Source organism: Drosophila willistoni, assembly GCF_018902025.1.
Source record: "Drosophila willistoni isolate 14030-0811.24 chromosome XL unlocalized genomic scaffold, UCI_dwil_1.1 Seg142, whole genome shotgun sequence".
NCBI classification, from domain to species: domain Eukaryota; kingdom Metazoa; phylum Arthropoda; class Insecta; order Diptera; family Drosophilidae; genus Drosophila; species Drosophila willistoni.
The window spans coordinates 7,337,685-7,352,372 of record NW_025814053.1 but is presented as its reverse complement, the minus strand read 5'-3'; the positions used below and the strand labels follow the sequence as shown (position 1 = coordinate 7,352,372).

At 40.3% G+C, this 14,688-nt stretch overlaps 3 protein-coding genes across 3 annotated transcripts; 2 read left to right on the top strand and 1 right to left on the bottom strand.

Moving 5' to 3' along the window:
- Positions 1-752: 752 nt before the first annotated feature.
- Positions 753-1,748, bottom strand: LOC6644479 (microtubule-associated protein RP/EB family member 2). Its single transcript, XM_002067385.2, has one exon. It carries the CDS (start codon positions 1,628-1,630, stop codon positions 896-898), a length of 735 nt encoding a protein of 244 aa, XP_002067421.1. The 5' UTR covers positions 1,631-1,748; the 3' UTR covers positions 753-895.
- A 7,581-nt stretch (positions 1,749-9,329) lies between these two features.
- LOC6644481 (trans-1,2-dihydrobenzene-1,2-diol dehydrogenase) lies at positions 9,330-10,544 on the top strand. The gene is made up of 4 exons (XM_002067387.3): positions 9,330-9,566; positions 9,623-9,914; positions 9,975-10,221; positions 10,284-10,544. The coding sequence occupies exons 1-4, from the start codon at positions 9,356-9,358 to the stop codon at positions 10,542-10,544; spliced, it is 1,011 nt and encodes a 336-aa protein (XP_002067423.3). The 5' UTR covers positions 9,330-9,355.
- Positions 10,545-13,200: 2,656 nt separating this feature from the next.
- Positions 13,201-14,408, top strand: LOC6644482. Its single transcript, XM_023177015.2, has 2 exons — positions 13,201-13,556; positions 13,624-14,408. The coding sequence occupies exons 1-2, from the start codon at positions 13,309-13,311 to the stop codon at positions 13,958-13,960; spliced, it is 585 nt and encodes a 194-aa protein (XP_023032783.1). The 5' UTR covers positions 13,201-13,308; the 3' UTR covers positions 13,961-14,408.
- Positions 14,409-14,688: the final 280 nt, after the last annotated feature.

Here is a 14,688-nt window from a genome sequence, read left to right as displayed (position 1 = left end):
TCCGATTTTAATCAAATTTGGTATTTTGCTGGATATTAGTATCAAATTTGAATGCACAAGGTAGACAATTACGGGAGTTAATCGAGTTTTTTCAAATTACGGGGGCGGAAAGGGGCGTTGTAAAATCTTTACCCAAACAAAATGAGCGCATTTACTAAGCAAATATACATACCAAATATTGTGTCTCTAGCTATAATAGTTTTTGAGATAAACGATTTTTTTAAATTACGGGGGCGGAAAGGGCGTGGCAAAAATTTGAAATAAACTTGATCACTTTACATACTACACGAGTCTACATACCAAATTAGGTGGCTCTAGCTCTTACAGTCTCCGAGATCTAGGTGTTCATACGGACAGACGGACAGACGGACGGACGGACGGACGGACGGACAGACAGACATGGCTAGATCGACTCGGTTGTTGATCCTGATCAAGAATATATATACTTTGTGGGGTCGGAGATGCTTCCTTCTGCCTGTTACATACATTTTGGCGACTTTAATATACCATTTCACCCTATGGGTGTATGGTATAAAAACATCTATCAACTTATTCAACGTAAAGTGATCTAAGTGGGCACGGCGATTTATGATAGACTCATATAAATCTGTCAAATTTCATAAAAACTAAAGCTCGGAAAATATGTAACTATGGAAATGGGTTTACCTTTTGTCACGAACTGATGTGAGGTATACCAAAAGGTCAGGCCGATGTGCCATTTAAAGGATATCTCTCCAATTCAATAAAAAAAGTGTTTTTGGTCCCTTACCACCAAAGTAGTAAAGGGTTTTTGTAATGTTCATTGCTTTAACGATTAACAGAAATAAATAATTTTTTTTTTTTTTACTTTTTGCATCCATATAAAGTGAATGGATGGCACTACAAATTGTAGTTATTAGTCTGTAGCGTCGAGGTTGGCAGCCATGACAATTTCGGCCAAAGTTTTCTTGACAGCTTCGATTAATTGGCGCTGCTGCGATGGCGATTCAAACAAATTGCATAGCTGCTCGACGTACTTCAGCTTACGGATATAATAGTCACGAGTTGCTTCCATCCTTTTCAACTCCTCACGTGCCTTTTGCGCCTTGGCCTTCAATAAGACAACCTTCTCTGCAGTAGTCAGGTTATCCGGCTCGTGCGAAACATCTTTTATCGAACTGATCTTGGCTTTGGGCACCGTGCATTTTGGTGGGGCTATTTGTTGAGTGCTAGCCGACTCGAGCTTCTCCTTCTCTATGTAACCCATGCGGCATCCGTTTCGCTCTTCCAAAACGTCGTAATTGCGGCCCGTGTAGTTCAGATCGTAGACGGACTTAAACCATTTGAGCATTTGCAGATTTTTCGAGTGACTGCCACGAATCAGCTCGAGAACTGGCAATTCTCTCTTTATGTCCATTTTCTCCAAAGCCTTGCTAAATAATTTCAAGTTTTTTCGGCTTTCTCTAGGGCATGTGGTTGAAAAGAAAACATCCCGCAAATTTATTAATGACTGGGGGAACAGCATATCCATCAATTGGCAGTAGGCTGCTCCGTTCTTCAGATGCTCAATTCGCTTATATTCCGAAACTAGCACTCTGTTGAGCCAGCTCAAAAGTTGCTTATCCTCGCAAAGATGGGGATTAAGGGCCATTGCTTTTTCTATACAATTAAAAACTGTAGAAATTTTAATAAATTTTGTTGTAAAGAATACAATATTTATATACGTATTTTTTATATTCTCTATACGAATTTCTATGAAGTTTTGAATGCTCGATATTGTGCTCGTTAGGTATATGGTTATGGGCATGCCCAAATTGAAGTCAAGGCCTACTTGGATTCTTAAAATTTGATATCCTCGTAGGTGGAGTTTCCCCCTGATGAAGCAATACTAAAAGGTAGTTCCGTCGGGGATAATGAAAACGATTGTGGATAACGAATAATTTTTTACATACACACACGCAGAGCTTTTGTTGTTGTCTTCCTGCTTTTCTATAGTATAAATTGTTAGAAGCAAGAACAGCAGCTAAAATATTAACATACAAAATATACTACAACTGAAATTCATACCCAACAAAAGGACAAACAAACAATGCAATTTTGAAAGAATGCTCCTCTGCAAGAAATTCAATGGATTCCTCAAACATTATCAAACGAGTTAATAGTTATAAAATTACATAAATACATAAATTTGCCAAATTGACCCCACAGCATGCAAATATTTGAGGTAGTATGTATGTACATACAAGCAGACAACAACTAACATTCTAGGTGTTCTATTTCTAATTAATAACTCGTTGTAATAAGGAGCAGCAAAAATGCAAAATCCTTTTGCTACTGCATTGTTTTCTCTGGTCAACTGAATGCCGTAATTGGATGATTGAGAATATTTTTGAAATTAATTACCAGTTGATCCCATTTGCTTGATTGCCTATTGTCTATTCGAATAGTCAGTATTAGTCAACGAGTACTAGTCGGCTAACCGGAAAGCAAGGATATTGGAGAGAAAAAACCTAGATTTTTCATCTCCATTACTTATATAACTTTCAAATAATTTAAGGAAGCTCACTGATCAAGTTAATAGCTTAAAAATAATCAACATCATGTATACTAAATAGGAAATTGAGTAAATAATTTCGAACTCATCGTAACCTTTTAACCTTTTTATAAAATATTCAACGAATTGTTGAAAAACCTTTTATTTCATTGCCATTTTAAGGATTGTCAATCAAGTCAAGTCAAAATGTAGTAGCAAAGAGTAACAGATGGCCATGCAATGGCAATTCGATGCCAAAATATGAAAATGGGAGAGATTGACTTTGGCAAAAGTTGTTCGAGCATGTGACTTGATGATAATGATAAAGATAATAATGTTGATGTTCAATTCCAAGCGTTGCCATGACCAATAAAAGATATGAAGTAAGTAAGTCGTCTCGCCGACTTAGGTATACCATACACCAGTAAAGCAAATATTTCAACTTTATTAAACAAATGCATTTTCACATGCTTCTTACAAGCATATCTTAGTATCTCGCTCACTCAAGCATACGAGCACCCTAGCGCCCCCACCAGCCAACGGCCAACTCCGGCCTTATGGAAAAATGTTTATATGCATAACTCGATTGTTTTTTGTCCGATTTTAATCAAATTTGGTATTTTGCTGGATATAATATCAAATTTAAGTATGCCAAATTTGATTGCATAAGGTAGAAAACAACGGGAGATAATCGAGTTTTTTCAAATTACGGGGGCGAAAAGGGGCGTGGCTTTAAATTTTTACTCATACAAAATGTGTGCATTTACTAAGCGAATATACATACCAAATATGGTGGCTCTAGCTGGAATAGTTTTTGAGATAAACGCTTTTTTTAAATTGCGGGGGCGGAAAGGGGCGTGGCAAAAATTTAAAATAAACTTGATCACTCTACATACCACACGAGTCTACATACCAAATTTGGTGGCTCTAGCTCTTACAGTCTCCGAGATCTAGGTGTTCATACGGACAGACGGACGGACAGACGGACATGGCTAGATCGACTCGGTTGTTGATCCTGATCAAGAATATATATACTTTGTGGGGTCGGAGATGCTTCCTTCTGCCTGTTACATACATTTTGGCGACTTTAATATACCATTTCACCCTATGGGTGTATGGTATAAAAAAACGCGTCTGCGACACTTTTGGAACTGGCAGAAGGAAAGGAGTTAGATAGGTAGGTAAGATGTGTGATATCTTCGTCATATGCATACATATATTCATTTTCTTCGCAAAGAAAAAGAGAAAGAGAGAGAGAGAGAAAAAAAGGCATGGTATTGTCATCGTTTATGTCGTCAAAGTGAAAATCCATGCGAGAAATTATATGTCAAAGTTTCACTTTTGATATGGCAAAGCATTTGCCCAACTGCAATGTAGTGTAGGGAGATAGAGGCTTGGCAGACAATAGAGAGGATGAATGGGTAAAGGCTGAGGTGAGGTTGAGGGGTGTGGGGGGAGATCTGCGGCTACTGCTGGTATTGCAACGCACCACGCTTCAGTGACGCAGTGACAAAGACACATTTGTGGAAGACATAACGTTCAACATGGGGCATACGGATGAGGCCACTGCACCAATGGATATGGGTAAAGGGGCTTGGAGGGATTTGCAGGGGAGTGTGGCCTACCAATTACTCGAGTTACTAGCCCAGTCAAAGTCCTGCACGCTGGAATCGGAGCAGAACGACAACTGGGATGCAGAGAGTGAGCGAGGGGGAGAGAGTGAGGATGTCATTTGAAATGTATCCTGCTTTTTAGTCTTTCCTTCTCCGCCGCTTGTCGCTCTTTTCTAGCTATTTGTGCGTTATTCTCTACTTTATCTTCTATTCTATACATTTTTTGTTCTCGGTCTTGTCTTTTTGTCTATGACTCTGAGTCTGCCTTTGCCTTTGCCTTTGCCCATTGCCCATTGCCCGTTGCTTCCTCTTTGAGTGTTTCCTTTCTGTTGATTTTTCCTTGAGTTGTTGGCGCCTGCACGACGACGCCACCCAATTGTCCCTCAGCCACGTTGCCTCAATGGATTATTCCACTGGCCGGGTATATCCGATTGCAGTTCATTTGGTTAACAGTGGCTAAACAATTGTTCGAGCACCATTGGTGTATACGGGGCATCCTGTAGTCCATTCGGAACAAACCCTTTCCGCTTCCTCATGTCTCTGTGGGCATTTTCCGGCATCTTCTCGGCTGGGCATCATTCAAAGCTATGTAATCTACCCTACTTTACAGATGACAACGCAAAGAATGTTGGTCCTGATGGCTTGCCACCATCATCACAATCCATGCCAGTGTCCGGCTATGGCCATCTCTGGCTCCGTGGCATACTCAGTCTCAATCTCACCCATCTCTCTGTCGGTTGTGGTTCATGTCTCAGTGTGGATACAACTCCACTCCGAACCACTTCACATTACTGGACTCAACACGATTCTTGCAATTGCATTGCCACTTTATCAATGTTTGCGCAGTTTGCTTAATTTAATTTGATTTCACATATGCCATTGTGCCTCTTACCAATCCCCCCCCCTACACATGCTTCACGCCCACTCATTGTCTTTGTTTTGGCAACCCCAAAGGATGATGACTCTCAAAATGTGACATCAATCTCCAAGTGCAACAAAAACAAAAGCAGTTGATCAGTTGCAAAATGTTTTCTTAGCCAATTGATTGGCCAAAAGAAGGCGCTCCTTTTGGTCCTAAAGCAAATAAAATTCTAGCCAAGAAATTGTCTTTTTTATTACAGATAAGCTATTGAAAAGAAAAGCAAAGAAAAGATGAAAAATTTCCATTTCATTTCTTAAAATTTTATGCTCTTTTAAATAGAAGTAAACTAAAAAATACGATAAAATTATGAGAGAAATTCTAATATAAAAACCAAGCTGAAATTTTAAGTATATAAACGATTTTGAAAATTGTCTGGCATAAGATTTAATTCGATTGATTAGTCATACAAAGGGGTTGCTTAAATAAGTCAATTATAAATGACTTTTCGGGTGGTCTAGAATATTTTCGTGACAAAGTTTCATCCAAGGATGAAAGGATACAAATTGGTCAACTGGTTAGAGCGAATACAAAATTTTGGGCTTGTATGCAATCAAGGTAAATGTAAACCAATAAACATGAATGTATTCAATGGATTCAAGTTGTTGCCACTTGGATTTATCCAGCTCGCATCGAGGATTTCATAATCATATCTACATATATGCAAATGTATCAAATTTGTAGGCACACAAAAACAAAATGTAAGCCAGGCGGCAACTGACCCGTAACATGTGTCGCCGGTCCCAGTTGCCACACATTCTCTCCATAGGCTCACGCCCCCCTCCCACTCCCCCCTTAGCAGCTTCCCCAGCCACTGGCCGCTATCCACTTACCTAGAACGCCCAATTTCTATCTGGTCTGTCTGGTTGGTTTGGTTTTCATTTCGTTTCGTTCGTTGGTGTAACGTAAGCCGCAAAAGGATTTTCGACATCAACAGGGGCCATGGGAGAGGGGAGGAGGGAAGGAGGGTCTGCAGGGTGGCCGCATATAAAATGTGAAAACCAAAGAGTTATTGCCTTGTCGCTTGTCCCTGACCCGCATGGCCAGTAGACTGTGTGTGTACTTAGATGTGTGTGTGTGTGTGTGTGTGTGTGTGTGTGTGTGTGTGTATGAGCCCAAGCATAATCTTTTTGCCAGGAGCTAGCAGTTTACAATTTGCCACTCCCCTCTACCGATGCTACAACCTCGCCTCCTCTTGAACCTTTTGCATGCGAGGAGGTGTTTGGTTAAGCACATAATTAATACGAAATTTGATTGCCTCTGCCGCGATGGGAATGGATATGGGTATAAGGACGGCGGTTGGCTTATAGAAGGGATGGGGGTAAAGGAGACGGATGCGGGTGTCTACTGTGCATGTGTCTACTATGTGTGTGTGTGTGTGTGTGTGTGCGAAAAGTGAAAGTCAAATTAAAGTAAACTTGGCTTGCCATCATGACTGACGTTGCTTGCCTGCGGTTTGCCGCTTAAACGCTTGCGGTTTAATTAATCGACTCATATGTTGCTCTAGAGCTGATTGTTTCGGCATTCTACAATAACACACAACACACAAACACACGTTACTCGCATACCCATAATCAACAGCAAAAGGGATTTCCAATTTAGTTACACAATTGTTTTGACAAGAGCTTTACCACATCGAATTACCGAACTCCCGCTAATCCAATCAATCAGAAAACATATCACTTTAAAATACTTAAAAAAAAAAAACGAACAGTTTGTATGGCAAGTCTTATGAAATCATAAATTAGAAAAGAAATACTTGTTAGTTTCCTTTTTGTTGGCCAGCTAATGAGACTTTGAGAATGATGAATGAAAATTTATTTCTTTGTGACTCGCATGTCTAAGCGACTTTGCATAGTTTCGGTAAATTTTCGTATGTCTTTTTCCTCGACTTCTTTGCTTTTTTCTGTGTTTTAATTTGCTTTTTGCTATGGTTGTTAGATGGTTTTTAATAACTTGGCCTAGAATGCTTCGCCAGTTGCTTTTGTTGTTGTTGTTGGTATTTTCAGGGCGTTGGTGTGTGGTGGTGGGGGAGGGGTCATTGAGGGGGCGCGCCTGCCTGTCAGCAGATAAAAACTTTAACTTTTGTGTGTTGCGGTCTGGTCGTCGTTCTGTTCGCTTCTTATGGCCAAAAATAAATCAAGCTAGCAAACTACTTTTGCCTCAAAATGATTAATTAACTGCATTTTGTGCTCGACCACGTCCGACCATGGCGACGATGACTTCCTTGGCTCCTCTTGGCTCCCAGTTTCAGTTTCAGTTTTGTGGGCGCCACTTCAATGTCTGAGTTAAGATATTATTAATGTGCTTGTTAGAATCGGAGGAGCCTTTCCAAACCCAACCCAAACCCTGTCCAAAAGAAATGAATTATGTGGGGGGAGTTTTTTTTTTCTTGTTTGTTTCCCATCACAATTAACCGTAAGTGATGAGGCGGATACCAAAAACGTAAGCTGATGGGGTTCAAAGTGGCAAATGGTCATCAAGCGATCAGCTTCATAGGGTAAAGTTAAAGCAGCATTTGGCTTCGCTCTTTATTTTGTAGTTTGTTTTGTTTGCTGCTGTTTTCTTTTCTATTTCTTTTTTTTTTTTTTGGAGGTGGGAGGGTATTTCTCAATTTCTTTAGAAATAATAAGCAGCTTAAGCTGAGTCCAAGCTCCAGCAAGGCGAATAAAGAAAGTGTAAGAAGAAAACTTGTTAACGCTCCAGTTAGATTTCCCTCAGGTATCGAGTCGAAGAGAGTGGAGCTGGCAAAATGAAGCAAGGACGCCAGGCCAAGCATTGTGTAAGCCAACAATGACAGCGCTCGATATGATAATGATACAATTTCGATGAAGCTTAACAAGGATTAGGCTAGGAGCAGGCGCTGTCGATGTCGTCGTCGCTCTACGGATGAACGATGATGGCAACTAATTGGCAATGGGTGGATAATGTCCTGGCACCAACCCACTAGATATATATGTATATACATACATACATATATATATGGGTAAAGAAAAGCCAAGCCCAAAATCAAAATGGCAATCAACTATAATGCGAAGATGGAGAGCATGAAGAGCATGAAGAGCATGAAGAGCATGGGCTTGTCTGGCTTGGCCTTGGTCTGGGACGGTCTGGTCTGGTCTGGTCTAGTCTGGGGATGCAAGTGACAATTTATTAATAAACAGCAGTCAGGTTGACTGGAGAAGGGGGCAAGTAGTCGGTACAAGTAGAGCGTCCTCGTCGTCCTCGTCTGCCAATTACCATTCCGGGCTATAAATTGCATGTCAGACGCCGTCGCGTTGCTTTGCTCCCTTTCCAATCACCAACAAAATTCGATAGAGCAAAAAGAAATACACAGCATGAGAAAGATAGAGAGAGAGTGAGAGAGAGAGACTGAGAAATTGGGTACGAGAATTTCTGCCAGAGCTGCGTTTAATGGTGTCGATAAATTTCTACAGCCTGTCAAAGAGTATGAATGAGAGACGATTAAGGGAATGGGAGTGGTAGTAGAAGCAAAAGAAGGCATAGGATTGTACTGAGACGTCCTGGACTCTCGCTCATCAAATGTTTTGATCAACTCCAAAGCATCAAAGGACATATATGTATATTTTAATCAAGCCATTGGAAACTTTCGAGATAAAGATGTTTATATGAAAGCATTTCCAACTATATAAAGGCCAATATGTTTTTGGAACTAATCTTAACTCTTTCAGACTGGCAGTTAACAATCATTCATTTGCCTCTTTAGCTATCAGTAAATATTAATTTGCTTATTAATATTTGTTTGTTGCAATCCAATAATAACAATAAAAGACCAATGCAAAATCAATAAATTATTTGAACTTAAGTTTCATATGGTCTTAAATTGATAATTGGCTTTGCATGGTGATGATTTTCTGTTTATAACCTTGACATTCAATTGAACTTGGCATTGTTTTTGTTTGGTTTTTGTTTTTTTGTTTACGGCCTTCAATGAAATCTGAAATATAAGTAGCCACTTTAAGTTATAGATAAGTAAATGTTATAGTAATGTGACGTCAGACAATGACAAAGGCTGTTTTAGAGGCTCGCTTTAGGTTATCTTTTTTTTTCGGCTTTTCTAGTAAAACTTTTGTTTGTCCCCTTGAAAATCAGAGAGAGAGGTCAAACTGAATTTCATTGTGAAATTGGCTAATCAAGATTTCGGTTGTGTGTGGAGGTGTGTGGGGGTGTGGCAGACATCCGAGTAACCAAGAGATAAGCCAACATCAGTCTGATAACATTGAATTTCAAAATTACGAACTATTTAACACAGCCACAAACACAAATTTGGACATTCATCAATTAAATATCATGTCGTCGAAACTTTTGCGTTGGGGCATTGCATCCGCTGGCAAGATCAGCGAGGATTTTGTCATTGCCGTCGGAGCTCTACCCTCCACTGAGCATAAGGTGCAGGCTGTGGCTGCCCGCTCTCTGGAACGTGCTCAGGAATTTGCCCGCAAACATGAGATACCCAATTCCTATGGTAGTTACATTGAATTGGCCCAAGACGAGGATGTGGGTAAGTACGATGGAATTGGAGTTGATTTGCCATCGGTATATAACTCTTTTTTCCAGATGTCGTCTATATTGGAGCCTTAAATACGCAGCACTATGAGTTATCCGTGCTGATGTTGAACCATGGCAAACATGTGCTCTGCGAGAAGAGTCTGGCTATGAATAGGAAGCAAGCGGAGGGCATTGTGGCTGCTGCCAAGGTTAATAAACGTTTCTTCATGGAGGCCGTATGGTCGCGTTTCTTTCCATCTTATCAATATGTCAAGGAACTCATTGCCACCAAGAAAATTGGTGATATACAAGCTGTGGAGGCCAATTTGGGCTTCCCTATGCTTGAAGTGGAGCGTTTACAGTAAGTACCAAAAGTAATTGCATTTGTGTGACCTAATCTGGAAAAAATGTATGTTTCTAGGAAACGTGATTTGGGCGGTGGTGTAATCTATGATCTGGGTATCTATGCCATTCAAGCCATTCAGTGGGCTTTTCAAGAGAAACCTCAAAACATAGAAGCGACTGGCACCTTGAATGCCGAAGGCATCGACAATGAAGTCAGCGCCACATTGACTTACAGTGGCGGTCGTCAGGCTCACTTGCATCTCAGTTCCTTGGAAAAGCTGAACAATACAGCTGTCATCACAGGCACCAAAGGCCAAGTTACGGTAAGACACAATAAAAACGAGTTTAACTAGGTAAATCGTATTGACAACTCCCACTCCCCCAGCTGATTGATTTCTATGGTCCCAACATACTAATCGATATCGATGGCAAACAAAAGGAATGGCTGCCACCTCAAGGTAAATTTCCCACAAATTATACCAATACCATTTGCCTGCTTTACGAGGCTGCTGCAGTGCGTCAATCCATACTTGCTGGTGAGAGGGAGAATCAAACTGTTACCTATGCGGACAGCTTGTTGTTTGCCGAAATTCAAGATAGCTTAAGGAATCAAATCGGTGTACTCAATCAATATGATGAACAATAAATACAATTCTAAACAATGCAATGTGGTCCCGATATGTTAATATATGATCTATCTTATTAGAGAGATATAGATTATGGTCGAACAGACCAGAATAAAGTAAACTGTTAGGTAAACAGATGTAACTGTAATAATCAGTTTATATTCAGAAAAAGGCCTTACATTTCATTTTAATGAGGCTTAGGAGCTAGTATATCGTACTCTTCTTCTTTAGTTTCTTTATTGTTAGTTACAATTCACAATTAGTTCCAGCAGTTATTCGCCCTGCCGCTATGACATTACAGGGTTCTATGTTGTTGTATCAAATTCATATGAACCAAATAGTCCTAACCATACGCACTTACTTACGATTAGCAACAATTTGTAAAGCAATTAAATTCAAGTGCTATAAAACTTTATTTCTTATTTTTCTCTTTTTTCTTTTGTTAGCAAGTAGCTGAAGAAAGAACAACAATGTAAAAGCCAAAAGTTATGCACTTTTTTAAGTGAATATGATTGCATTCTAATGTCAAGCCATAAATTAGCAACTCGGCTTGGACTCGCTCGCACTCTCTTTCTCCCTCTCCCTCCCTCTACCTCTGTATGTTTCAAAACTACTCCGTTCTAGCCAGCACGCGATCCGTCCGGCACGTTTTCTCCACCACTTGTGCACCAGCACCACCACCACCACCGCCACCAACATCATCCACTGCAGTGGAGTTGTTAGAGGAAAGAGAATCCCCACTGCGTGTTACGTGACAGGAGTATGTGAAACTTTTCAACTTGAACGAAAATTTATATGCTGAAAAATATATACGTAGCGGCAAAAAAAAACCGAGCAAAAATGTGCGAAAAATTCGTAGCATATATAGTGGATGGGGCGGGGAGGGGTCAGTGGTTGGAGTAAAAGGGTAAGGAGATTTTTGTGCGGTTTCGCGTGCCACTAGAAAGTTGGAACGTGGCTACAGCTTCAGCAGTTTTAGCTTCAGCTGCTGCTGTGGGGTTTCCCCACCCCACCCCCAACGTGGTGGCTTTATGGTGGGCGTGGCAACATCATTGCAACGAAGGCTAAAGATGTCGGGATGAAAAACTACGTCTACGGCGGCTTATGTGGCGGCAAAACTTTTTGACGCTTGATTTTCATGTTGATTGTAATCTTTTATTACACACACACTCACACACACACACACCCACACACACACACACACACAATGCACATTTTCTATTATTTTTCACGGTGAAAAACCCTGAATGAAGAATGGTTTGGTGGGTCGGAAAATGTGGTTTAGTTTTGTGCACATGCCTGGCAATTAAATGTTTTTTTCACGAGACGCAATTAAAAATTGTTCTGCCATGAGAAGAAGTTTTAATCAACTCATTGGCTTAAAGAATTTCATAATTTGATGATATCAAAAGTAATAGAGAGAAACATTGGGATTAAATTAAAAATGTGCTGAATGTGCAGTTCTTCAGCATTTCGAATTAATTTCGTGGAACACTTGATGTGCCCTGGTTGCACATGGTTGCATCAACTGGATGGACAATGCGTTTCTAACTCAGTCTGTGACTGTGGCATTTGCGGCCGAAACTTTCGCGAAATATATTTCGCTGCAAGGCGAGACACATGAAACATGCCCGCCAGTTAACGAGGAGGCTTCAACCAAAAATGCAATTCTCATTCGCTCATCCCATCTCATTCCATCGCAACTGACCACGGCGCTGATTTGCATTTGCCGACGTAACCCAGAAAAGCCATTGTTAACCATGTGTACTGGGACAAGAAGATGCCTTGCATGCCATTTGCCATTTGCCAGTTGCCAGTCCCCAGTTCCCAGTTTTCCAATGTGTGTGTCCGAGCTTCCAATTTCCACTTGCCAGAATGTTACCATTCCCCATCCATCCAGTTTGTTGTATTTGAAATTTTTGGTGTGGGCGTTGCTTGGTCTTTGGTATTTTTTGGTGCCCGCATTCGTAACCGAAACTAATTTATATCCATTAGTCGTTCAATGGCGACGACGACGGCGTTGGCGGCGACGAAAACCCACGGGAAATATTTTCGCTAATTGGCATTTGGCAGGCCACAGTGAACTGGACAGGACAGGGATAGGAATAGGGACAACGACAGGGACAGGGACAGGGACAACGACAGGGACAAGGAATGAAAGGAAGAGATCCGCCATATACCAGTAGGAGTCGAGCGGCAAAGCATTTTGTAATTAATCATTTTCTGATTTGGATTTGGCATTTGGACGAGAGTCAGGGAGAAAGCGATGGGGAGGAGGTCTGAATTTTTCCGTTGGTCCTTGAGCATTTTCCGGCTATTTGGCTTTGGCATTTTACGCGCCGTTAAAGTTTAATCGAAAAAGTATTTTTGTGGGCATCGCCAATGAAAATTCCAATAACAAAATGCCAGCAACAACAACAACAGCAACTTGAACTTTTTGACTTTTTATGCCCGCCAGGAGAAGCCAACAGAAGAAGTTTCTGTCCTGGACAGAACGCACAACAAACAGGACCAAAATGAATGAGGAATGAAAATGATGGAATGGATGGGGCAAAGGGAAAGACAGGTAATTTAGGCTTGATTAGTTGACCCAGAGACTGACATGAGACAGGAAACAGACGAAAACAGAGTGACAGAGAGAAATATGTTGCTCATCATTCTTAAACATGAAACATGAAAACTTTTCACATCATTTTGATTAAAACTATTGCCATGAATACTACTTCAATATTTTAGATTGTCTTTTAAACAAATAGTTAGTAATAAACCGTATATCTAAACAAAATGGGCGCCATGTTGGGCGTTTCCCGTGGCCATGCTGGTGGTAATTTACCCACCACATCGGAAACAGCAACCGCATCCACATCGCCAAGTACCACATCCACAGAAGAGAAGCAAGAACAGCCAGAGAAGTCGGATATCTCTTCTACAGATGACCAAATCAATTCAAATCCAAATCAAAAGAAAACAATCAAACCAAAGAAATCGAAATCGGGAAATGTTTTAAGTGTTATTGAAGATTTGCAGCGACTGTAAGTTGAATTTATTATTGGCCTTTTCAAAAGGCCATTTAAAGTTCTATTCTCCTCTCCTTATTAGACCCAATGAAGCCATCCATCAGGAATTCGATCGTCTGCTCGTTCATACTGGTCGCCACTTTAAGAGTCGAGATCCAAGACCCTGCGAGGATGTGTCGGAAAAATTGCAATACTGTCTACACCAAAATCATCAGCGTTCGTGCAAATGTTTCACTTTAATGGAACAGTATCGCCAATGTGTTTACCGGGCCACACAAGAGAAACTGGATATGTCGAGCGAAGAGGAGGAGCCGCCCCTGTTGCCAATTACGCCTCCAGTTATAATGCCCCAGCCACAGATGCCAGTCCAACAGCAACGTCGTCGCAGCAGGTGGAAGTTCTGGACATGGTTTCGCTAAGCTAATCCCTAAGGCTTCGCCGTACCTTCCCCCCACCCTTTAAAGACCATTGCAGTCTGCTCAAACCTTTCATTCACATCAGTTTTAGTTTCTTTTCTGTTTTCATTATTTTTTTTTTTTGTTTTTTTTCCATGCTTTTGTAAATCCTGTTGCATTTATCTATTCAAAATTTGTAGTTCAGTGGCTAGCCCCTAAAGTAGATTAGTCTGGCCCTCAGTTGAGTCCATGCCACAGTTTCCTTTTATCTATTCAGTGTGTAAAAGGTTGGAATAGAAAATGCTCTTATTAATTAGGCAACTACACAAAATCGTAAATGTTTACAGTGTATATTCCATATAAGCAATTTTTAGTTAAGATCGTTACATAAGAACCGTCAAAATTAAATTCTCTTCAGTTGTTAATTTCAAAATCTAATAAAATGTTTTCCATGAACAAAATTCCCACATTATCTCGACAACAAGTGTTTAAATTATTAAGCTATACTTATTTTATTTTACTTTATACGAGTGTGCTTCTTAAAAGTTAAAAGTACTTAAAATGTCAACTATTTTTCCATTACTTTTAAGAGTTTATTTCTTGCACATTGTTTGCCATTGATTTGGATTAAATGTTGTATTAAAACTGCCAGTTATTTGAAAAAGATGAAATTGTTTAGATAATTTCTTGCGCTGCTGGAGAAGCTGTCAAGTCTTTAGCACTAGACATCACTGTAAGCCATTGCAATATGC